Here is a 24566-nt window from a genome sequence, read left to right on the forward strand (position 1 = left end):
CCAAATGGCTCTTCGCCATGTTTCAGCCTCACCAAGTCAGCCTGGAAGGAAAATGCTAGCCTTTCTTTGGGTCGAAGTTGTGTTGAAACAAAGCAAAAAACAACAAACAACCCTTCAGAACCTCTACAGAGTGACTCCCTTCCTCGCTTTTTTATCCTTTCCCATTCAAAAATGTCACAGCTATGAAAGGTGAAATGTTTGGAAGGAACATGTGCTACCCATGGGAGAAAACAGTCCGTTTGGGGATCCGTGCTCTCTGCAAGACCACTCTGGGTCTCGACGCTCACATACAGACCAGTGGGAAAATTTCTTGCGATGTGCCGGTTATTGTGTTATGTCACAGATCACGTATGCATGGTTCTAGAAATCAGGATGCCTGGCTTGATGAAAAAAGTCTGTGCTACTGTAGCTGGAGTACCTGGGAGATGGAGCTTGGATGTGAGATGTTTTAGGACGGATTATAGGGAAGTGGGAACATTTCAGCCACACAGTTTATGAAGCCACTAGTTTTGCTCAGCAAAGGAGTGGGTCCCTGGCTGGAAAGCGTCCACACCAGTACTGTTCTCCCAGCGTGGCCTTCCCTCCCTGCTCAGCGCAGGGCTGCTGGTCTGACTTCAATATGCGCGCAGAATACTCGGGAAGACCAACCGACCTACAGGTCTGGGCCAGATGACCCGAATTCCGGACTCCTTTGGTCTGAAATGAAGCTAGCTGTGCCTACACTTTGAGAAACTTCGTCGGGCCTGTGACCGCTCTGTTGTGTGTTTTGGGTTGCATTTTATTACTAAGGGAGAACCAAGTGAGATTGACTTTTTCCGATCCTGATCTCCCATGCAGAAGAGGGATGATTGCCTTGAGTGTTTTCTGTGTTCCTGATCTCCCCAAACACGTGGGCTTCATGGTGTTACACCCTGTCCTAGGAGCCTTCTCTCCTCTACTTAGAACGGCTGCAAGGGGAGAGCATGGTGGCTATGTTCTAATGTCCTGGGCTCGTTTTGAGTCCAGGAGGCTGGTTCTGGTACCTACAATGTTTCTAGCACCGGGTGCGTGCTGACTCAGGGCAGCCCTGCACCCCGTCTGATCACGGGAGGCAGTCTGATGGAGGGAGCTGGCTTTGGAAAGGGAGTCGGGACATTTGCGAGCTCTGCAGGGAACTTGTTTCGTCCAGTAAGTTTGGGTTAAGCAAGGTGAAAGCTCATTTCTTTACCGCAGGAAGGCTGAGGGCCTTGGATATGTAATGTGTACTACCAGCCTCAAAACAAGAAATAGAAACAGTGTTTCCTAAACATGTTTGACCATGGGACCCCTTTATAACTGAGTAACCTACCCGTGCCTTGCTGGCAACAGTCCGTGACATGCCAGCCTCGAAGTCCCTGTCACGGCCCTTTCTCAGCCTGTGCCTCGGACTCTCTCTGGCTCTTCCTCTGTCCTGGAGGAGGGTACAGCCTTCCTGGTGGGAGTTCAGAGTTCCTTGCGGGGTGACACAGAATGGCTGGAGCAGCCCTAACCTGACTCCCTCCTTGGGAAGTTGAGGGCATCCTCCTCCTCTGGGAGCTTGTGATGACTCGTCAAAGAACCTGTGGTCTACTCGCGGCCATCCAATCTGGGCGTGAGCAGCACTTCAGGACATCCCCTCCGTTTCTGTTGTGTTCTGGAAGGCCCCACTTGTCACACAGGATCTGATTTCTTTCCACGGTTCTCGGGATCCCACTGGTGGCCACATGGGATGGGGCTTAGCCTGTCGGGCCTGAGGGGTGATCTCGAGCCTGGATGGGGCTAGCATGGGTAGGTAGTAGGTGACCCTGGCTGGGCTTTTCTCCTTCTGTTTGCAAAACATTGTCGAAAGATTATTGCCTCCAGTGTTGTTGAGGTCCCAGTGCCTGCACCTGATGGAGGGGAGGCTCGGGGCCTTCACCCGAAGGCAAGCAAAACACTAACAAGAAATGTGAAAACTAGCCACACACAACATTTCACTTGGTTATCTGAGGCAGGGGAGCGAGCATCTGGGTGGGCAGGGAGATGTGATGCCTTTGGGGCCTGAACTGAGGAACCTGGAGGCTCTCAAAGGCCCACCACTGAGTTGGATGACGCTGGAATGTCATGGTGAAGGGAGGGGGAGCACGTATAGATAGGTACTCAGTTCCTGGGTCAAAGGCATTTAGAGAGTATATTCTCAGGCCCTCCATTCTGTTCCCATCGGGAACCAAGGCTGAGAAGGAAGATGAGGCAGGAGAAGGGAGAGTGGAATGGAGCACCCCCTGCCCCAGCCCGGGCCAGGTTAGTCGGAAAACAGGCTGGCAAAGGACTTCCTCAGGTTGCGGATGGTTTCAGCCTTGGCCTCGTCTTCACTTGGGGTCCCACGCTGGGAGGTGTCGGAGGTGCTGAGGCTGTTGGTCAGGGACTGGGATTTGCTGAAATAGAAAGCAAGGGGGGGTTGGGGGCGACAGGGCCTGGGACACAGTTGAGGGGACTTGCCTGCAAGCCGGCTGGGCGAGCCGAGTCATCACGAGGATGTGATGACGGGAAACCAGGCATCCCAACACTTACGTGATGCGAAATGCATCACACACAGTCTTTCACCTGCACAGTGGTTATCGGTGTCCTCCATTTTTAGGTGCAGAAATTAGGGCTCATACCAAGTAACAGGGGAGTGCCCAACTAAGCCGGGCTGCTCAGAGGGCAGGGGTTACCAGCTGGCAACTGGCCCACTGTCCCGCCTCCATGCACACATCTGTGTGTGGCCACCTGTGAAGTGCTGTATCAGCCTCAGGCTGTGGCACCTCCTCCTGCCCTTCCTGGCACTAGTTCGGGAGTCAGGAGGCCCGTGTTCCGGACCCCGCACTGCTGTCGCCCCCTCTGGCCTCGGCAAGTGCCTCATGGCTTTGGGCCTCCTTCACCTCGTCGGTAAAAGGGAGGGCCGGTCTAGCTCACCCCTGGGCCTCTTCTCTTCCACTCCGGGCTTCAATCCCCACCTTTTCCCTGAAGCCTTTACTACTGATTCCGACCTGCCTTGGGATTCTCAGGGCGCCCACTGTTTGAGCCTTGGTGCCAGCCTAGCGCTAGGTGACAGGGCCGTGGAGATGAATCCCCTTGCTCTCAGGGGGCTCGCACTCTGGTGGAGGTGACAGACACAGGAAGAGATGCTGTCAAAAGGCTACAAGTGTAAGAAAGCCCCACACAGTCTTGTCATCATCATAAAACCCAAATCCTCTCCCAAACGGGGACCATCTTGTACCCCTTGCTTATTCCGCACGGGCCTTATCCAGGACTACGTGCAGATTGGGGATCTGATAAACACCTGCTGACTTGAACTGAACCACAGAATACTTCAAAGGAGTAAATCAGGAGATTTAAGTGTTTCTAGCTGGATTACTATAGGGTCAGTGTTTACTATCCAAAATTCCAAATCCCTCTCCTGACCTGGGATGAGCTGGGCTGCGCCTCTTCACATGGGGAGAGGTTGTCTCAGATACACCTATAAATTGCCAGTAGCATTCTAAGCACTAACTGTGCATAAACTCATTTTAATCCTCATAAGAAGCCTGTGGGGTAACTCCTCCGGTCCCCACTTCGCATGTGAGGAAGTGGGAGCACAGAGAGGTTGAGTCACGTTTCTGAGGTCATCCAGCTTTTAAGTGGGAGAGCTGGGATTTGAAACCAGGTGGTCTGACTCTGCAGTCTGGGCTTTCACCCATGGCACCATATTGCCTGGAGGACCTCTTGCTAATCCCTATCAAATTCACAATGCCTTTCTCCTTGGATCCAACAACACCCTTGCTGGCGTCTTCTCTACAGCTGATCCTGCACATGTGAGAAAGAGTGTATGTGCAAGGTTATTCATGGCAGCCTTCTCTGCAAGAGCAAACCAAATTTCTGTTTGTGGCAGATGAGTTAGATCATAGTACAGTTACACAGTGGAATACAATACAGCTGTATAAGTGAACTAAGTCCAGCAGAGAGAGTCAGTCATCATCTGGTTTCACTTATTTGTGGAACATAAGGAAGAGCACGGAGGACATTAGGAGAAGGAAGGGAAAATGAAGGGGGGAATCGGAGGGGGAGACGAACGATGAGAGACGATGGACTCTGAAAAATAAACTGAGGGTTCTAGAGGGGCGGTGGGTAGGGGGATGGGTTAGCCCGGTGATGGGTATTAAAGAGGGCACGTACTGCATGGAGCACTGGGTGTTGCATGGAGCACTGGGTGTTCCAATGAATCGTGGAACACCACATCAAAAACTAATCATGTAATGTATGATGACTAACATAATAAAATTTTAAAAAGGAATAGAACACAGCTGTGAAAAGGAGAAAATTTCAGTGAACTGATGGAAGAACTTCAGGATTTATCGTTAAATGTAAAAAGCAAGGAGAATCGGGTGGATAGTGAGTACTACCATTTGTAAAAAGTGGGGGGAGGAAACCAACATATATTTTTGTATTTGTGCAAGGAAACACTGGAGGACTGCACAAGGAACTAACAAGAGCGGTCACCTCTGGGGAGCAGGGGGGCAGGAAGGCACTGGACGGGAATGAAGCAGGAGGAAGGTTTTTCATTGTGTACCCTTGATATTGTTGATATCTTTTAGATCTCTGAGCCATGTGAATGGATCACCCATTCAAACACATTATGGTTAACCCGATCCAGGGACTGGATGCCTTGTGCTCAAGCCTAGCTCTTCCGCTCACTGACAGTGGGAACTCTGGCAAGTTGTTCATCTCCTCCTCATTTGTAAAATGCAGATAATAATAGTTACTAACTCCTAAGCTTGTGAGAACTGAAGAAAACCCCCAACTAGGTGAAGTGCTTGGCCCATGGTAAGTGGATACAGGGTGCTGGGAGTGAGACTATGCTTATCGATATTAGTGCTTGGCATTGAAGGAAGGGAGGGGCTTTCCCAAGAAAACACATCTGGGACCTCCCTGACCTCAAACCGAGAGATGGGCTTGACAGGAAGGGGGACGAGTATGTGTGTCGTGATGGGTCGTGATGGTTACAAACATGGCATGACAGCCATAGTTCCTCCCGTGCCTGGGGTCTAGCCTTTCGCAGTGTGGCTTTACAGGTCCTCCTACCAAGGGTCTCTTTGGCCATGTGAGTTGCTTTGACCAAAAGCATGTGGTGGGATGAAATGGCCTTGTGTGCCTTCAAAGCTGGGCCTCAAGAGGCCTTGAAGCTTCTACTTGTGCTCTTCGGGGATGGCATTCTACCATGTGAGGAGGCGGGGCCCAGCCTGCTGGAGGTTGTGACCCATGAAAGAGAGAGGCCTAGCTGACAGCAGATGTGTGTGTAAGGCCCTCTTGGACCATCCAGACCCAGTGAAGATGCCAGATGACTGCAGCCGTATCACGATCCCAGGAGAGTAGGGTTGTTAGATTTAGGAATAAAAACACAGGCTACCCAGTTACATCTGAATTTCAGATGAAAAATAAATACTTTTTTAGTGTAAGTATAGCCCGTGCAATATTTGAGGATATACTTATATTCAAAATTATTCATCACATGTCTGAAATGCAAATCTAACCGGCCATCCTGTATCTTACCTGGCAACTCTACAGGAGAGACCAGCTGAAGAATCTCCCAGGCGAGTCAAACTCAGCATAAATTGCTGAATCAAAACATTTTGAATGAAGAAAATGGCCGTTTTCTTAAGCTACTGTTTCAGGGAGGTTTGTTATGCAGCAAGAGACAACTGGTGTGTGTGTATCTGGAGGATGGTGGTGGGGTCTAGCGATAGTCTTGACCTCCTGAGCCCCCCCGGCCATCCAGGTTCCATGCTCGAGACCTCCTACCCATTCAAAATCTGAGTGAGGCCTTTTGTCGCCAAGTCCCTGTCCTGAGTCAGCCCAGCTCTGCCCCCAGCCCAACTCCACCCTCCACCCTGCCCAACCCCAGAGCACTTACTTGAGATGAGGGTGGGGTGGTGCTGGCTTCTTGGACTCTTCCCCTTGTTGGGAGGCGCTCCGGCCTTGAACGGGGGGCCGGGGTTGGGAGGTGAGGGCGGCGCCTGGCTTGGAGGCCTGGTTTGGAGAACTGCCACTGGATGCCCGGGACAGCTGCGGAGAGCCTGGTGATCTCTGCGGCTGCGGAGATCCGGATGGGGGGCTCAGGGGCTGCTGGCCCTGGGGGGGGAGCCTCTGCTGGGACGGGCTTCCAGATCGCGCTGGCTGCTGAGTCGGAGTTTGGCGAGGGCCCCCTACAGGGGGAAACATGATGATGTTCAAGTTTTTCTTAAGATAAACATGGTTGTGCACAAATACTGCTTCAAGGATGTTCATTACAGTGTTTTTTATAACAGTGAAAAGCTGAAAACAATATAAATGCCCAATTGTGGAACTGATCGGGAAGATTAAGATATATCCATATAATGGAATATGCTGTGGCCATCATAAATGATATGGCAGAATCATAGTAATATTGTTGATAATATGTGCTAAATATATACTGCTGGACAAAAAGGCAGCTTACAAAATAGTACGGACAGATTTATTCCATTTTAGCACATACGTATGTAGCTATGTAAAACATAAAGACTGGAAAGTTGTCCCCTCAAACCAGCGTGTCTCTAATTTTAATGTGCACACGAATCACTGGGGGATCTTGTCAAAATAAAGATTCTGATACAGGAGGTACAGGAGGGAGAGTGTGGTGAACCGAACTGTGCCCCCCCCCCCCCGCCCCGTTCATATTTAGAAGTCCTCACCCTCAAGGTGACTGCATTTGGAGATAGGGCCCTAAAGGAACTCATTATTGTTAAATGATGTCATGAGGGTGAGGCCCTAATCCGATAGGACTGGTGTCCTTAGGAGAGAGAGAGAGAGACCCCAGGGGCCACACAGGGGAAAGGCCACATGAAGACACAGTGAGAAGGTGATGTCCACAAGCCATGGGGAGAACTTTCAGTCCTGTTGGCACCTTGACCTTGGACTTCCAGCCTCCCGGACGGAGAGAGGATAAATGTCTTTTGTTGAAGCCACTCCGTCTCTGGTATTTTGTTATGGCGGCCCACGCAGACTCCTACTGGGGGGCTCTGGGGTTCTGCGTCTCTAACAAGCTCCCAGGCGATCCTTCTGCTCTCCGTGCTTTGAGTAACGAGCCATGGCTCGATGATTACTAAAGTGCTGGGGTTAATTCTCTTCCTTTTGCTCACTGATGTTTTCCAGGCTGAAGATGTATTCCTTTTGAAACAATGGATTATCCCTTACTTTTCAATAGCTTTTTACACTTTTCTAAGAACTTTCAAAGGCATATATGTCATTTGATCTAGAGAGGGCCTGGTAGGGAAGATGCCATCCTTCTCGTCACGGAGAGGTGCACACTGAGCCTCCCCAAGGTCTCCCAACTAGCAGGCATAGCCTCAGGGAGCTCACAGGGTCTTGGCTTCTCCCTCTCACTGCACAGAGCATGTGGGTCTTCACCAACAAGCAAAGAGGCATCATAAGCTTGGGGACCTTTTAGCCACTCAGAAATGACTTCGAGTGGAACTCCAAGGCCCCAGGCAAGCGAGGTGCTCTCTCCTCACCCTTGAAGCCCGAGTGTCGGGGCTGCTGACTGTGAATTGCATTTTGCCCAAACAGACGGGGGCCTGCAGCACGGTTGTCCTCGCCCAGCTTTGTTCAGACAGGTGAGGAGACTGGGAGTTCAAAGGGGCTGGGGCCCGTCTCCAGGGCCCTTTCCTAACGCGGCTTCTGCTCATCTGCCCTCCCCGGGTCTTACTGAGCACACTACACCCCCAGCCTAGGGTTGGGCAGCCTGGCATCGTGCTGCGGGTTAGGCATGATCCCCACAAATGTTCCCATTTTTCCAAAGAAGCTGAGTCCCAGATATACTGTGACTTGCTTGAGCTGTCACTTCTTTTTTTTTTTGGGGGGGGTTTTACTATTTATTTATGACAAATATCCCACATCCGTGATCTTCTCCAGTCAGAAGTTCTTTGAAACGATGCCATCAGCCTTGGCCAGTCGGAGATGGAGTCATCGGACTCACCCATCCTGCGAATGGCCCCACAGATAGCGTAGGTTTTGAACTGGCCGTTGAACCTGCCCGTCACCTTATCAACCATTTCCGCGGCACGTACAGGTCCACGAACTCGCCAGCGTCGTTCTGCATGTCAAGGGCGCGCCTGCTGCCGCCACCACGAGCTCAAGCGCAGAAAGTGAGCTGTCACTTCTAATAAGAGGGAGAGCCAACATTCAAACCTACATCTCTTTGACTCAAAAGCTCTGTTTTGTTTTCTTTTTCCTTAAAAAAACAAACAAAAAACAAACCTCCGAAACTATGCCATGCAGGGCTGCCCTGAGTCCTCACATCTTTGTGCAAATGAAGAAAAGGTGCTCTCCTCCAGGGGTGGCCGCCCTGAGCCAGGTGCAAGAGGAGCTGGGCCGAGGCTTCAGCTGACCTTTGCCCTCCGATGTCATCCCAGCCGGGACCTTTGCAGAGGGCATGACCTGCATGTCTGGTGGCACCGACACCACCACTGGTGGCACCAGGAGCCCCAGGTCTTAACTCCAGTCTCATGTTAACTTGCTCTGCGGCCACGAGTGAGTATGTCACTTTTCTCTGGGTTTCTGGACCCTTGTCTGTAAAATGAGGGCCTCGGAGCCGACACTCCACATCCCTCCCAGCGTGGACGTTCTTGTGAGCCCAGGCAGCACTTCCGACGCTGGACTGAATGGCAGCAAAGATTTAGCAAGTGATTGCACATGGCCTTGATTTGCTGTACACCGCCCTCATCACTGTCTGTCCTGGTGGCTCGGAGGGCCCAGCGATCTCAAACCCAAATGCCGAAATAAATGAAGCAGGGAAGTGTCCAAAAAATCATGGCAGCCCAAGCAGACTGTTACTTTAAATTAAAAAAAAAAAAATTTCCTTTGGGATATAAACATAGTTCGGAGAACTCTTTCTCTAAAGAGGTGCAAGCTAAAGGAAGTAAGGATCAACACTACATTGCGGTGAAGGTGACAATAGGGAGGAGCGGGGCCTGAGGCAAACGGCGGAGTCCTGCTGTCCTAGGGAGCTGCTGCGGCTGTCGGGGGACACTCGCTGAGGAGGAACCCGGGCCCCTGGCTTCCAGAGCTTTGCTCTATCCAGAGAACTTGAAATCCAGGTATTTGTGCCAAAGCTCCTGATTTCTAGATGCTGGCTTCCTCTTGTGTGTTTTTTAAACCCACTTCCGGTCAAAGAAAACCTCTTTTTCTCTACTTTTATCTCAAGTCTTCCCGTCCCCTCCCCTACCCCGGGGCCAATAATATCTTGGAAAAATCTGGATCCTCATTCATTCATTTATTTATTAACGATTTGTCGAATCCTTTAGACACCTGGGCTTCTTCAAGAGACACTCATTTCTTTCAGCGTCTTGGCAAAGCAAACAGTTTAGTATTTTTAATTTCAACGCATACAGAAACCCATTAACTTATATATAGAAAGTATTTGCCTAAGCACCAGGATTGGTGCTAAAAAATTATGAGGTTCGTTAAAAGAAAACTTCATTTTTTACGGCGAGTTCAAACAAACAAGTTAATAATGTGATCCTGTTATTTTGGGAACTCAATGAAAGCATTGTTTTTTAATTAGCCTTGTTATTTTAAATCTGAATGTTAATTCAATGAGCATTTGCTTTAATTATCTTAATTGGTTTTAAATTAATTGCTTTTCAACTCACTAAAAAGTGTGTTTAGCCCCGTGTCCCTTAAAATAATATCTCTTTATCAAGCATGTCTGTACTCTGGGCTGGAGAGGAAACCAGAATACAGTAGCTCTCTGTTTTAAAAGTGCTCGGTTCAAATGTGTTTTAAAAAGTAAGTCCTGGGGCAGAGCGGGAAAGGAGAGGGCAGGGCAGGGCAGGGCAGAGGCACAGCCAGGAGCCCGGCAGGGGGATGAATAAATCATTTTTGAACGTTTATAATGATACAATTACCTTTAGGCAGGAGGGTAGTGGGGCTGCTTTATTTCTAAGGATGGTTAATGGTAATGATCATTAAGAACAACACAGATTATTTTAATTGTTAATAAGACACACATTATTGACAGTAAGTTTTTAACAGTGAAAGTTATGTAGATAGTTACTCCTAGTAAACTGAGCCAGCACCTCCTGGGTGATACCCCCGCACCGGCACCTTGCTGCCCATGGACAGCTCCCCATAACTACCCAGGGCAGCGGTTATATCCCTGGGGAGACCAAGGCTCGGAGAAACGACGAGACCTGCGTAAGACCTAAGAGTACTGAGACGTGGAGGAGGATTCCAAAACACGGCCATCTGCCTCACGGAGAGTCCCGACGTCCATGCACGGTTATGGAAGTTACGCAATCTCCCTTTTCTTGAATACTTTCTGCTTTTCTGAGAAGAGACGCAGACACAAGAAAGATGGACTGGGCCCTTTATCCGAGACCCGTGGACGACGATGCCATTTAAAGCCCAAGGCCGGATTTTCCCAAGAAACAATGAATATGTCATTTTAATCAAAGCGACTGGAAAGGCCACAACGTGAGTCAAGCTTTTCCTTTCTGATAGGTTCTAAGCAGATTCTTAAGATTGTCCTGAGGGGCGCCTGGGTGGCTCAGTTGTCAAGTGTCTGCCTTCGGCTCAGGTCATGATCCCAGGGTCCTGGGATCGAGCCCCACATCGGGCTCCCTGCTCCGCGGGAAGCCTGCTTCTCCCTCTCCCACTCCCCCTGCTTGTGTTCCTTCTCTCGCTGTCCCTCTCTCTGTCAAATAAATAAACTCTTAAAAAAAAAAAAAAGGAAGATTGTCATGAAACCACCCGGTGGGGCCTCTTGATGCAGAGCTGCATGGAAGCTCCAAGCTGGTGCTAGAGCAGTGGGCACACCTGGAAGGTTCTGGCTGCGAGCAAGCTGAGCAAGGCGGCGGCGCGCGGTGTCCCCCACCAGGCCTGCGCAGGACAACACCGAGGCGGCGACGTTCCATGAGAAAGTTAGTTATTGCCATGGCTCCATCCTGTCATCATGAGTTTATCTGTTCTCTACTAAGTGTCAGCATTTACACAGCAATGCTGGAATATTTTTTGAGGGAGAATTTCCATCGACGAAGTCATATCAATGTCCCGTGTTTCTTTCTCTCTCTCTCTGGCTACTTGGCTCATAAATCCATAATTAGGCACCACTAGTGGCTAAGAAACAAGACACTTTCTCAAAGATCTAAAAAGCCAGATGTATAAACCTGCATTTTCTCCTCGTGCCATGGCCACCTCTGGAAAAAGGAAATACTGATGTTTTCACTGGGGAGTGCTTGGGAGACAAAGAAGAAAAATAAAGGGGGGGGTTAGATGAGAAAGTCCCTTGCCCGGTGCCTGGCACTGCGGAGGTACTCAGCAAAGTCACCTGTCTCCCCGTCCTTCCTGCCTGAGTTGAAGGGAAGGAAGACATCAGACATCAGATGTCTCATCCATTCGGCACACAGAGCTAGCGCATGTATTCTATGGACACAGTACTACAATGGATTTTTCCAGAGTGCCTTCTGGAGACCAGCCATGGACCCCTCAGGGCATTTCAGCATCCTCCCTGTCTCATTTCCCTTGGTGACTTGCTGTGGCTCTTACCTTGTGTGGGTGGCCGTGGCTGTGGCTGTCCAAGCAGAGGCCCCAGCTGGGCCGGCCCGGGGGATTTCGCTGGTTTAGTCTGTGCAGCCTAGAGCAGGAGAGGAAAGAAGCCTGTGGTGATTGCCACAGCCCTCTGCTTCCTGGGTGGGAAGGCAGGACTTAGATTTTGTTATCACTGAGGTAAGACTTACCTAAGGCGCACAATTCGTAAGAGTACACCATCATGAGTTTTTACGTGTGTATACATCTGTGTAGCCACCACCCGGATCAGGCCAGAACATTCCAGGGGAGAAGGCTGCCCCACGCCCCTTCCCAGCCAGCAACCCCCTCAAGTATAACCATCATTCCGACAGCTACCATCATAGATTCGTCCTTGTGGGGGGCAGGGGGAAGCAGGTTTTGAGATTTGCTTTTCCAGAAAGCTGAGCGCTAGCAAATTCTTTGGAGAACAATCTGGTAATCTGTAGTGAGGGCCGTGGAAGGGAGGAGCTATGTGGGAGCTTGTCGAGGTCGGGGGATGCAGAAACAGAAGACACAATAGTCTCTATTGACTGGTGCCCTGGGAACACACAAAGGGCATGCGTGTACGTACACACGCCCACGCGTGCATGCACACAACCATACACACACACCCACACACACCTGCTGCTCCCTGCTCAGGCCTGGGACGGAGGGCACAGAAGGGACAACTGACTTCTTACATTAATAATCTCTGCCTGCAAGTGCAGTCAAGACAAGGTTTTTCTATCTATGATGGTGGAAGGAGAAAGGTCTCAGAGCCTCCCAAACTCCCCTGTCCAGGGCAGGGGTGCAAGCTCGCATGCCCAGCCTCCATCCACACCCCACTCCCTTCTCCGCAGGCTGGTTCCAGTCTAGGACTATCTCCTTTGGATCCAGTTTCCCCAGTCCCAGACAGCCCAGCACTTCTCACAAGTACAAAGTCTCCTGTGCTCCCGAGAACCTTACCCAAGGCCTCAGGGGCGAGGGCGCTGTGCCTCCTGGTATCAGGAGTTGGCTCATTTTGGAGACAACAAGGTCGGCCATCAGCTGTCTGTCCTCTTCCACGTGCTCTCCGATCAAGGGCATTGAGCTGTCCATCACCTGTGGGGGAGAAAGGAGGCCTGAGGGAACCCCATGCCGGGCGGCTGGGCAGCCGGGCAGCACGTCCCGGGAGGGCTGGCTCGGGGCTCAGGACAGAAGTGACCACTAGATGGTGATGTTCTCCCAGCAAACACCCAGCCCAGCGCCTCTCGCTGGGAATGGCTCCCGCAGAGATACCCAGATCCCCGCAGTTCAGTTTAATCAACTCTCCGGACTCAGTTCAATTCAGCCTATGTGTGTTGGGCTACAGAAATGTGCCCAACGGCCAGGGAGCCTTTGCTGACCTTTTCTGCTCCTTTCTTTGGGGAGCCAGTCTCCGCCCCCTCCTTTCCCACCTTGGCTCCTGCCCAGGCATGGGGCCCACCTCCTGAACTTTGGCCCAAGGTCAAGGCTTTCCACACTGCCAGAAGCAGTGAAGGTGGGGGCTCAATTATGACCAAAAAATGACATGGGCCGGAGTTGACCCTGGGTTCGGAGAGAAGAGGGATGAGGAAAGGCCTGTTCTCAGGGGCTCTGGCAGAACGTGTGCCTGGAGAGAAACATACTCCACAGGGAACGGCCTGCTTCTGAAGGAGGCAAAGTGCTTATATTGGGAGGGGTCCTGCGAGATCACATTTGCTCATCCCGCTCTTTTTGCAGATGGGGAAACTGAGGCCTAAAGATGGGAAGGGACTTGGCCAAAGTCATACTGGCCAACCATGCAGGTGATCTCCCCAGGCATGGGCAGCCGTGGAAGGTCTAGAAGGGGAGTGAGGCCTGGGCAGGCACTCTCCCCCCTCCTCCACCGTGGGAATCCCGGCCTGTTCACCCACCTGACGGCCATCAAATGCAGGGCCTTGTTTCCCCTTTTCTCAAGCTCTGGACTCACCAGGTTCTCTCTTCTGACCGGGTCCTTATCTATGCCCATTCCCTCCGCTCACTCTTCACTTAATTCCTTCTCATCCTTCCTGGAACACGAAGCTAAGCCCTTCTTCTCTGACGGAGCAACTTCTAACCAGCTGCTCATCTACACCCCCACTGTCCTCATGTCGGTTGTCCCATCGGAGAGCTTACCCACAGTGCTGACATCTCCTGTTTACCTGTGTCTCTCCAACCAGACCGTGAGTCCCTGAGGTCAGGGATGGGACCGGGGACCTGATCAACAGATATGCCCTCAATAACTCCTATGATGGAGAAATGAAAGGTCCTTGCAATAAGTCCTGCTCATAATGATAAGGGTGCTGTGTTATTGAGCACTTATTATGTGCCAGGCACTGTTCCAAGCACTGGGTGTGGATGATCTCGTACAAATCTCAGAACAGCTCTTGGAGGCAGGTACTATTATCATCTTCATCATAATGATGAGGAACCTGAGAGTCAAACAAGTAGTAAGTTCGAGAACACATTGCTAGCAAGCCACCGTCCTTCCATTACTCACCGAGCACGGAACAGCTCTTTGTGGTGAAAACCAGGAATGGGAACCTGGAAACCAAGCCTATGTTCTGCTATAGATTTGCTGTGTGATCTCGGGCAGGTCACGTTTCCTCTGTGGGCCCATGTTTTCCTCAACCGTAAATTGAAGGGTCTGGGCAGCTGTGAAGACCCTTCCAGGTGGGGCTTTTAGGGGCCTATGTGTCTAAAGCACCCACTCTGGTTGGGAGGCTGAAAAGCAAACTCAAGGATGTGAATGTTGATTTTAGCATGGTCCTGAGAACTGTCCTCGAATTGAGCTCCTTGTGGGTTGGGCTGGAGTCCTTGGCATTCCAGATCTCAGTGCCCGGCACACGGGCAGCCTCTTGGTCTATGTGGGCTGAACTGAGTTATAACTGTGGAGCCTGTCTGGATGGACACAGGCCTGTCCTTCCTCCCCCTGACCCTACCCATCATCTTCTCTTCCGGTTTCTGTTTCCTACACTCCCTGATGTGGAAAACAGCCACCACAAGGAACCTGAGGTCAGAGCATTTTGGAATCCCCCATGGTGGACAAAGCCAAAGGAAGTGGACACTCTGGTCTCCCCAAGGAAACATTTTTCCAGTGAGCAATATCATTCCCTGGACAGGCCATGGAGGACAAATTCAAGGGTCTTTCCCCTGAGTATTCTACTGTGAAGATCTTCACAAAACATGTCATACAAATTTTATGTTCTCACCACGGAGGTGGTTGAGGAAAACAGTATTTTTAGATCTCTTCTGCCTTTTTTTTTTTCCTGAGTGCGGAAAAAATACCTTTTATCTTCCTGGTAGCAAGTTCCCCATCTCCCTTGACCCCACTGTAAACCCAAAAACAAGGGAAACAACTCTGCAATGTTTCTGAGAGAAAAAACAATCTGAAAAGTCATCTTTTTTTTTTTTCCTGGAACATTTTGAGTTGTTTTCTTGTTTTTTTAAAGTCCAAACCCACTAATTTTGCCTTTTTTTTTTTTTTTAAATATAAGAGGTCTTTCATCCGTGACCCTCTGAATGTCTGGAGGCAGGGAGCCTGGGCCTCACGAGTACAGGCTTTTATTTCCTCAGAACAAATGTTGAGAAAACTCAAAAAGGCAGGCGTTCTCGGGGCAGAGAGAATGAAAGGGAGAAGGGGCTAAACTCACGGGAGGGAGGGGAAGGGGACTCAAGGAGCCCTTCCTCCATGATCGCTGTCACCTCTCTGGATGGGAGCTCGAGGAGGAAGGGTCCCTGCCTCCATGGTTGCTGCTATATCCCCATCACCCGGCTTGCAGCCTGGCGCCCCGAGCAGGGGCTCGTTAGCCAAGGACGGATGACTGCGTGTGTGCCGCAGCTGTGAGCTCGTGCCTGGTGGTCCCTGGGAGGAGATGCAGGCGCGGAAGGGCTGGAGCGGTCTCAAGAGATGCAACGCCCCAGGCAGGAAGGCCCTTGATCCCCCTGGTCCAAAGCTCCCAGGGCATGCTCAGGAAGGCGGGAAACTTGTGCCTCCAGGAGGCAGCCTGGTTCTGGCTCAGAAGCAAGTGTGCTCCTGACCCCTCCGATACCGCCTCTGAGAAGGGGTTCTTGGGTTGGGGGCGGCGGTTTCAGCTGTGGTGGCAGCCAGTTTTCCAGAGCAGGATGGACCCTGCAAATACAGATGTCGCTCATCCTGGGAGTTTTCTGGCCTCTATTGGGAGGGTAGAGGGACGGTGTCCATCCAAGGGTGGCCCCTCACGGGCAGGGTGCCGAAGCCCTCCCGGTGTGGCTGGCGGCAAGCAGCAGGGCTCCCCCCTCCCCTGTGGAGTCACCTGGCCCTGCCGCGCCGCAGGGCCCGGGGAGCAGCGAGGCACGCGGGCCTGGAGGACGAGCTGGCTCCTGGTCACCCAGCCATGTGCTTGCCATTAGCCGCCCGCAAGCCGGGGAGGGGGCGACCGCAGGGCTCTCCGTCACGTGTCTTGGCCTCGTGTCAGCACCGCCCATCCGCTGTGGCTGGAGAAGGCCACGGAAGGGGAGCCCTGCGAGGGGCTGTGGGGGGTGTGAACTCGGAAACGTGTATTTGGGGAGAGAAGGGAGAACTCTGAGGCCAGAGGGGCATTTTCAGGGGAAAGCTGTGTGTGTGTGGGGGGGCAGGGCAGGGGAGAGGGGTTGGGGTGCAGAGGACGACTGTGGGACCAGGAGGGATGGTGGCGGGGGGCAGTGCTGTAGGAGAGAGGGAGAAGCACAGCGGGGAGCTGTGGGGGGAGAGGGGGACTGGAGGAGCAGGAGAGGACAGAGTCCGGGAGGAGACAGGAGGACTGTGGGATCGGGGGCGGGGCACTGACAGGAAGTCACGGGGAAGAAGAGTGTGGGATTAGAGGTATGTCCTGGAGGATGGCAGGGGGCTGTGGGCCCGGGAGAGGCATGGGCTGCAGGAGGGTTGTGGAGAGACTCTCTCTTACAATTCTATTTCCCTCCATCTTTCCTTCCATTCACACCCCTGCACTGCTGTGTTCCCTGGGTTCAGTGTCCTCCATGACTTGTTTTTCATCCCCTTTCCCCACCAGCCTGCACACCACATGTCCGTCTGGGTCACAGCTCTGTCCCCAGAGCCACACCCATGCCTAGCCCTGGGGAGCCCCTAAAGGACAAGTGTGTTGAACGGACAGAGGATGGAATCTCTGCGTGGTGACTAGGGACACGTGCCCTGTTTGCACACATGGACACAGAAAATTTCAGAGGCCCAACGGCACACGGTCTTACTGACTCGTGGCCTGATGTGCTCCCCCTGCCCTTAGGCCCAGGAGTCATCAAACTTCATGCCCGGAGCTCAGAGGCTCGAGATGCTGCCAAGGGAGGGGATGGGGAGCTGTGTGAGGCCTGTGGGTGAGAAGCTCTTGGAGCCACATGTGCCCAGGCCCCGGGCTGGGACAGAGCCGAGCACGCTGGAGCCCACACGTGGGCCCTGTCCGTCCCACACGGGGGCGTCCCGCCCTCACCTCAATGATGTAATCTCTGCCGTCCTTGCCGTGGACGGCCTTGACAGCGCAGACGTCCAGGCCACCAAACATTTCTGAGCAGCTATCCACCCACAGCCTGTACCTGCACGGACGATAGACAGACGGTGAGCACTGGAGGAGGGAGCAGGAAGGGGGAGCAGAGGGGGAGAGAGATTGAGAGACACGGACAAACAGGCCGCAGGACAGACAGTGCCGTGCGCATGCATTCAGAGACGGAGAGAGGTGGTCAGAAGTAACAAGAGACAGAGATGCAGCGAGAAAGACAGACAGACAGAGACAACAGAGAAGCAGTGGGAGAGACAGACGGGCATACGAAGGCAGAGACACAAATGGACAGAGTGAGAGACAGAGAAAGGAGAGGGACTAGAAAGGGAGCCAGGAAGCAAGAGAGAGAGAGAGAGAGAGGAAGGATGAGGGGGAGAAGGAAGGAGGGGTGGGAGAAATCTGAGACCCCGCCCCCGGCCCCCCAGGACCCGGCTGGCTCTGCAGCAGTGGGGAGCTTGTCCCCATCCGGAGCCATCCTGGACACCCGGCCACTCCTGTGGTCCTCTTCCCTTGGGAAAGCTGCTTGAAGGGCTCAGAAATCCCTCCCAGGCCGCCCTTGGAGCCCCGGCGACCATGCTGACCATGCTAGACGAGAGCCTGAGGGAGACAAAGGGTGCATTCTGCCCTGAGCCTGGGGCAGGCAGGCGGGGGAGGCTGGCAGGCTGCTCTCCCAACCCCGGGCCTGGCCCTCTGGACCCAGTGCTTATGTTCTCTTTCCAGCCACTTGAGGGCTGCAAGGTCAGTTTGCTTTGCAGGGGAAAGATTTCAGCGCTGGACTCTGACCCTTGCAACAAGGGGATGGTTGTATCTGGAGAAGTCTTCCCTTGGCTTCCCTTGTGGTGGCTGGATTTGGGAGTCACAGGGGACTTTGTGTCAATATTCTTGTTTCTCTCCTCACTCTCCAAGGTCACTCGGGGCACTCCTGCTCTGAGATCTATTTGTGTCTCTGAGCCATAAGGCCTGAAATGAGGAGAGATCATGGCCGGAGTGCTCTTAGAACCAGCTCTCTCATCTTAATGGCCAAGGCCCACTGAGGCCCAGAGAGGGAGAGTGGCTTGGCCAGGTCACACAGCAGGGCAGTAATAGAGCCAGGATTACACAGATCTCCTGGTCCCTTGCTCAGTTTTCTCATTCAGCTGCAGCAGGGAGCACACGAGATCACAGAAGGAAAAGGAAGGATGACAACTCGCACCTTTTCAGCCTCTGATAGGTACCGGGCCTTCTGTGGGGGTTGACCCTTCCTTCTCCAACCCCCACCACAACTCTGTCAAGAAGGTTGAACCCATCTTTCTGATGAGGAGACTGAGGCTCAGAGACCTTAATCAGCCACAGTGCTGGCTACCAAACCTAGATTCTGTCTGATTCCACAGTCCAAGCAAGCCACCGTCTTGTCAGTTGGGACACATTGCAGCCTCAGCACGGGAGACCAGTGACCTGGAGTCTTGCTATTCATTTCCTCAATAATTTTGGGTAAGCGTCTTCTTGAAGCCTCAGTTTCCTTACCTGAAAAATGGGAAGGCCTCGGTATGATTTTCATTGGGCATCAGAATCACCAGGAGAGTCAAGCAAACATACACAGAGTAAACATTCAGATTTGGGGGCCCTGCCCTATGTCAGAATACTCTCAATATGTTTTTAAAGCTTCTCATGGGATTCTCATGTGCAGCCACAGTTGAGGATGACCTTTGGTCCTCAGAGCTCCAAGAGCCTCCCGGGCTCTCTGACCACCCAGGGTCCCTGTATTTGGCCGTAGTGGCTGACTGGTGAGGCACCTTCAGTTTAGGAAGACCTGTGCCCTGAGACACCCCCCTAAATCAGGTTTCTTCTCAATGGAAGATGGAAGTCTGGACCAAGACCCAGATAAAACTGGTTTCTAGAGGCTGTCTTCCAATGATGAACTTCCAGAATACCTACTGGCTGTATCCCATGGGGCATAGCCCCCCCACCCCTTCCCAGGGTTAAGGAAGGGGGTTCATGGGTGGGGCAGTGTGGGAGAGACTGGAGAACATGGGTCCATGGTCCCCTCCAGCCGGGTGGGACTAGCACCAACCAAGCCACATTGCTGGTTTTGCTGAGGAGGGATCAGGCTACCCAGCAAACAGGTAAGCCAGGTGGAAAGAGGAGCCAGGGCCCGTTTATGGGCCCCCAGAGATTTCCCCTGTGGAGGTGGCATTGGGAAGCTCTGTCCCAGGCTTTGGGAGCACTGCCCATGACTCTACAGAAGTGAAAGTGAATCCCAGGCCTCAGCGGATGTGTGCCTGAGGTAGGCCCTTGTAGGAATGGCCCACGTGACCTGGAACTGTGCAGAGCAGGGGATATGGTGGCCTGCTGGGGCCATTTGTGAGCAGCTCATGAGGCTTCACAGAGGGCTGGGCTCACATTCTGGAAAGGCCATGGAGAAAAGGACCACGATGTCCTGTGGATGCTCACTGGGGGAAGGAAATGACTGCCCGGACCAGATGATTTGGGTGGGCAAGGTCATGAGCACACCCCTCCCTGAAACTAGCTGGCACAGGCGGGCTCCCAGAGCGAGGGCTGCAGCTGCCCCCTGGGGCTAATGGGAAGGAGAGGCAGCCCCTCCTTGTGATGCCTGCTCCTGGGGGAGCTACTGAACCTCCATCTCCCGATCAGCCTCTGGCTGATCACCTCCAGTTAATAGCTGGAGCAGTTCACAAAGGTTAGTTAACTTGCCCCAGGTAACCCAGCCTGAAAGGGACAGGACCACTCGCTTTCGCTCACCTCCTGCTTCTTTGAGCCCCTGAGCCATCAGTTCCAGGAAGGGAGACACCATGTCCGTCTTGTTTGCCACCGTTTCCCCAGGGCCTCACTCAACACCTGGCTCCCAGCTCGTGCTCAACAGATGACCGACAAGGAAATGAAGGAATGCCTCCCGATTCCTACTCATTCTTTACAAGTGGTCTGCGGCACCACCTCCTTCAGGAAGCCTTCCCTGACCTCACCCCTTGCTAGTCTCACTGGCTGCCCCTTCTCTGGGCTCCCACAGCTTACTGCCACCCCAACATACCACACTCTGTCTCCGACGACCACAGAGCCTGGAGTGGACCTCTGTAGATTGATTTCCCCTCCTGTCCTTCTTGATGTTCTGTGGCGTCAGAGCCCACCCTGTCTCCCTCTGTCATTGCTGCCACAGTGCTTGGTCCCACCGCAATCTCCAGGGGTGGACAGGAGACATGGGCCCCGGCAATTGCGCAGGTGCCGCTCCGAGGCCGTAGTGATCGGCTCACGGATGGTCATGTGACCCAAGGCAGGCCAATCTGCGAAGAAGGCTCACTTCCAGTCTTTGGTGGAAATGGTTGGGAAAGAGTTTTGTCCTGCCGGCCTTGACACCGTCAGGAGGGCAACCTGGAGCCGCTATGCGCCACCAGATGAGTGCGCTGGCCGGAATGAAGCCAACGCAGAAGCAAGCTGAACTGAGGTGTGTGGGGATGAGCTCTAAACTCTTACCTAGAGCTGTATCTCTGGAGTTTTCATCGCCACAAGCCAACTGACACCCCTCTTGTCTCTGACCAGTGAGATTTGTGTTCTGATGCCCTCAATGGACACAGTCTCTGAAAGGAAGGGCTGGATCTTTTCATCTTGATTCCTTTGGTGCTTAGCACAACATGCACGGCATGCAGTAGGCACTCAATGAATGTTCACCCAACAGATCTTTCTGGCCCCAAAGCCCACACGATATCCACTCTCATTGCTTGCCTGCACACAGAGGTCATGGGGCCGCAGGAAAGAATGTGTGTGCCCTGCTGGCCCCGGGAGCAGGTGACTGGCCCTTCTTCAGGTGAAGAGAGCTCCCAGCAGTCCTTAAATGAAGAAAGACCTGAGGGACCTTTAGCCAGAGTGCACATACCACATTCATGATTCAGTGGAAATAACCTCTTCCTCCTGACACTGAGCTGAAAAAAGAAGTTGGAGAGAGGAATGGACATTCCAGGAGCCCTGGTGCCCCAATATGGATGCTTTCGTGTACCTGTCAGAGCACAGAAGGGACTGGTGAGGACTCCCTGCTCTCTCTGCAGTAGCTGGGCAGGGCTGGGAAGACCCCCGGACTTGGAGTTAAGACATCAGGGATCTACTCTCAGCTCTGTCACTGATCAGCTCTGTGACCCTGGACAAGTCACTTTCCCTCTCTGAACTTGCTTCTGCCATCTGTAAAGTGGGATTATAATAACATCTACCCTGCAGGGGGTTGTGCAATAAACGGTTGCCGTGTCTGGGAAAGTGCTCTGTGGGTGGTGAGGCCCTGGCCGGAGGGTGAGGCGCCATTCCTTACAGGTCTCTTGTTGTGCCCCTCCCCCACCTCCTGCCGGGGCTGCTGCCGCGCTCTGTTACACCTCCTCTGTCTCTCACCTCTCTGTCATGGCCACCTGCTCCAGCATGGCAGAGCCTGTGTTGGCCTTCCAGTTTCCAGAGATGGAGGTTCTCCTGTATCAGAAAAATAACACCGAGGGCATTAGGACCCCTGTTGCTGCTCTGCCCTTCCTTCTTTGCTTTGGCTGCTAGGAGGCTCCAATTCAAATATATGGCTCACATTCTGGCAGGTATTGTTAGGGACACATCTGGCCCCCAGATGTGTCCTATTGGCCTGTTTTTTATTTTCCTTTATGCTGATTGTCTTATTTACTTGTTGGATCTTATGTATTTTTTTCTAGGCTGCCTTTGAAATCCAAAGATTATTATTTTTTTAATTTAAATTCAATTAGCCAATGTATAGTACATCATTAGTTTCAGAGGCAGAGTTCAGTGATTCATCAGTTGCATATAACACCCAGTGCTCATCACATCATGTGCCCTCCTTAATGCTTGTCAACCACTTACCCCATTCCCCTACCCACCTCCCCTCCAGCAACCCTCAGTTTGTTTCCTAGAGTTAAGAGTCTCTCATGGTTTGTCTCCCTCTCTGATTTCTTTCCATTCCATTTTCCCCTCTCTTCCCCTGTGATCCTCTGCACTGTTTCTTATATTCCACATATGAGTGAAACCATTTGATAATTTTTTCTCTGATTGACTTATTTTGCTCAGCATAATACCTTCCAGTTCCATCCATGTCGATGTAAATGTTAGGTATTCATCCTTTCTGATGGCTGAATAATATTCCATTGTGTATATATACCACATCTTCTTTATCCATTCATCTGTCGATGGACATCTTGGCTCCTTCCACAATTTGGCTATTGTGGACATTGCTGCTATAAAGATGGGGGTGCAGATGCCTCTAAAGATTAAATTTAAAACATGTCTACACCATCAGATGAAATCCCCCAAACCTTGGCCTCTTGTTTTTGAAAAGAAGAACTAAGGTAGTAGAGCTGTTAGTGATTCTGGAATTTCTTGAGGGCTCCAAAATGTAGGAAAAGTGATCCATGGAGAGAACTGATCACTATTTCATGGTGAAGGGCAGGAAGGCCTCCTGGCCTCAATACCCTCTCTGTTTGCCTTTTCTGCTCCAGCAACACCAACCTCCCTTGCGGTCTCCAGTGCCATGGCTTTTTCCTAGGTCGAGGCTTCTAGATACATTCTTCCCTTTGCCTGATCCAGTCTTTGTCTCCATCTTTGCCTCCCTAAGGACTACTCATCCTTCATGTTTCATATGAGATGTGACTTCCCAACAGCCCACCTCCCCCAACAAGAGTAAATGCCCCTAAACCAATATTTAGTCATGCTAATCTCACCTGGAATCACCACTTTAGTGTCCAGTCTTCCCCGAGGGCCGGGGACATGTCTGACTCACCCCTGGGCCCCCCAGTGTCCAGTGGGACCTGGCATGTAGTAGGTACCCAGTAACTAAGTCCTGGGTAAGGGACTGTGTATATTGGGGAAAACTCAAGATGAATTGATCTCCGGTGGCCTATCTGGACTCAGCAAAGACTGAATGAGTGTAAGCAAAGAGTCGGAGGTAAAGCTTTGTGTTTTATGGCTGAGGGAAAGCATGTGGTTGAGATGAAAGGGGAATGTGGGAGGAGGAATTGCTAGACAAATGTATCCTTCTAAAACAGAAAAGAAGATGCATTTGATGACAAGAGATGATGAGAATTGCTGATGGACAACAGGGGCTAGAATTGCCAAGGGGTGCAGTGACATTGATAAGCGCTATGTCTGTTCAGTTCAGCCCGACTTGATTCAATTCAATTCGGCAAACACTCACTGGGCCGCTCTATGTCCTGGGTACTAGGCTTGTCTTGGTGACCCTATCCTAAGGCTGCTTACTACCTGGAAGGGTGCACCAGTTTAAAACCACAGTAGAGGCATGGTAAGGTTAGCAGCGTACCGGAGTAGTGAAGAGCTCGGGGAAAGCAGCAGAGAAACCAGAGTCACTCAACACAAGCCCAGAAGTTAACCACTGAATGTGCCTTGGAGGGTGGGAGGGTTGGTATAGTGGGATCCGCATGGTGGCAAGAGAAGGGAAGAACTGACTTGAGTCAGACAGATGCAAGGCTGAATCTTGGTTCCAGCATCTTCTGGCTGTACAACCATGGACACCATCTTGGAGTCTTTATTTTTTCCATTGGTAAACTGGGAATGATCTCCATCCTTATATATTGCGTGGACTAAAGGAAATATTCCCATAAATGTTTTAGTCCAATGGGCACTGCCATTATTTGTCAGTCAGTGGAGACAAGAAAAGAAGGCATCGCAATGCCAGAAGCAGCAGGAACACAAGCCAGATTGCTGTCCTGCCAAGAAAGTAACAATGGTGAGAGTTGCTGTTCGATGGGTGCTTTCTCTGTCTGAGACATGGGTCAGAGAACCTAATGAGAGAGATATTACCATTATTACCATTCCCACTGAGCGGCAGAAGCCATCAATCCATATCTGAGGAACCCCATGCTCTTAACCATGACTCTCCATGGCAGAGCCTGTCACAGGCTGGGGGAAAAGACTCATTTGGCCGAAATGTGATGCAACTGCTTGAATGTAGGATAGAATGTAGACTGTGCCAGAAGAGTCGACCTATATTGCAAATGTATGATGTCGACCTCCTTGCTGAAGAGGGTGGGGGTGGGTGGTAAGGTGTGAACCCACGTAAGCTTGGACGAGAGTGGAGGCTGTCTGACTAACTATAAGGGGAGCTGTACCTGAGCACTGCACTGCAGTGGGTAAAGCTCTTTCCCACAGGGCCCCACGTTCATGGTTCTGCAGTTGGACTGGGACTGAACACATAAGTAAATGAATGGCGGCTGGTAGGAGCCAGGATTTTCCCTGTTGGAGTGTGAAGTTATAGATAAGCAATCTGGGAAGGCAGAAATGAATCACGTGGTACTAGAGGAAAGTCAGAGACGTCAATATGAGCCCTCTTTAGCTCTAGATAGAGCTGGATATATATAGAAATAATTACAGATATGTGTGCATGCATGGGTTAAGGTACACCCATGTATTTCCTAGCTCCGTCTGCTGAGAAGCCCGAGTAACAATGACATCCCAGTAGCAACAAGCACAGAGGCCTGAGTG

General features: G+C 51.8%; 1 protein-coding gene across 2 annotated transcripts in view; it reads right to left on the reverse strand.

Annotated features, from left to right (window-relative positions):
- Positions 1-2278: 2278 nt before the first annotated feature.
- SYN3 (synapsin III) overlaps positions 2279-24566 on the reverse strand; it is a 405786-nt gene continuing 383498 nt past the window's right edge. For both annotated transcript variants that reach the window (XM_028088587.2, XM_028088586.2), the window contains 6 exons: positions 21468-21542; positions 17037-17139; positions 12523-12657; positions 11557-11644; positions 5906-6197; positions 2279-2411 (listed from right to left, as the gene is read on the reverse strand). In XM_028088587.2, the coding sequence (XP_027944388.1) occupies positions 2279-2411; positions 5906-6197; positions 11557-11644; positions 12523-12657; positions 17037-17139; positions 21468-21542 (826 nt within the window). The remainder of the gene's footprint in view (positions 2412-5905; positions 6198-11556; positions 11645-12522; positions 12658-17036; positions 17140-21467; positions 21543-24566) is intronic.

Source organism: Eumetopias jubatus, unplaced genomic scaffold (genome assembly GCF_037043125.1).
Source record: "Eumetopias jubatus isolate StellerSeaLion01/CBP00866 unplaced genomic scaffold, mEumJub1_p1.0 scaffold_8, whole genome shotgun sequence".
Taxonomy (NCBI): domain Eukaryota; kingdom Metazoa; phylum Chordata; class Mammalia; order Carnivora; family Otariidae; genus Eumetopias; species Eumetopias jubatus.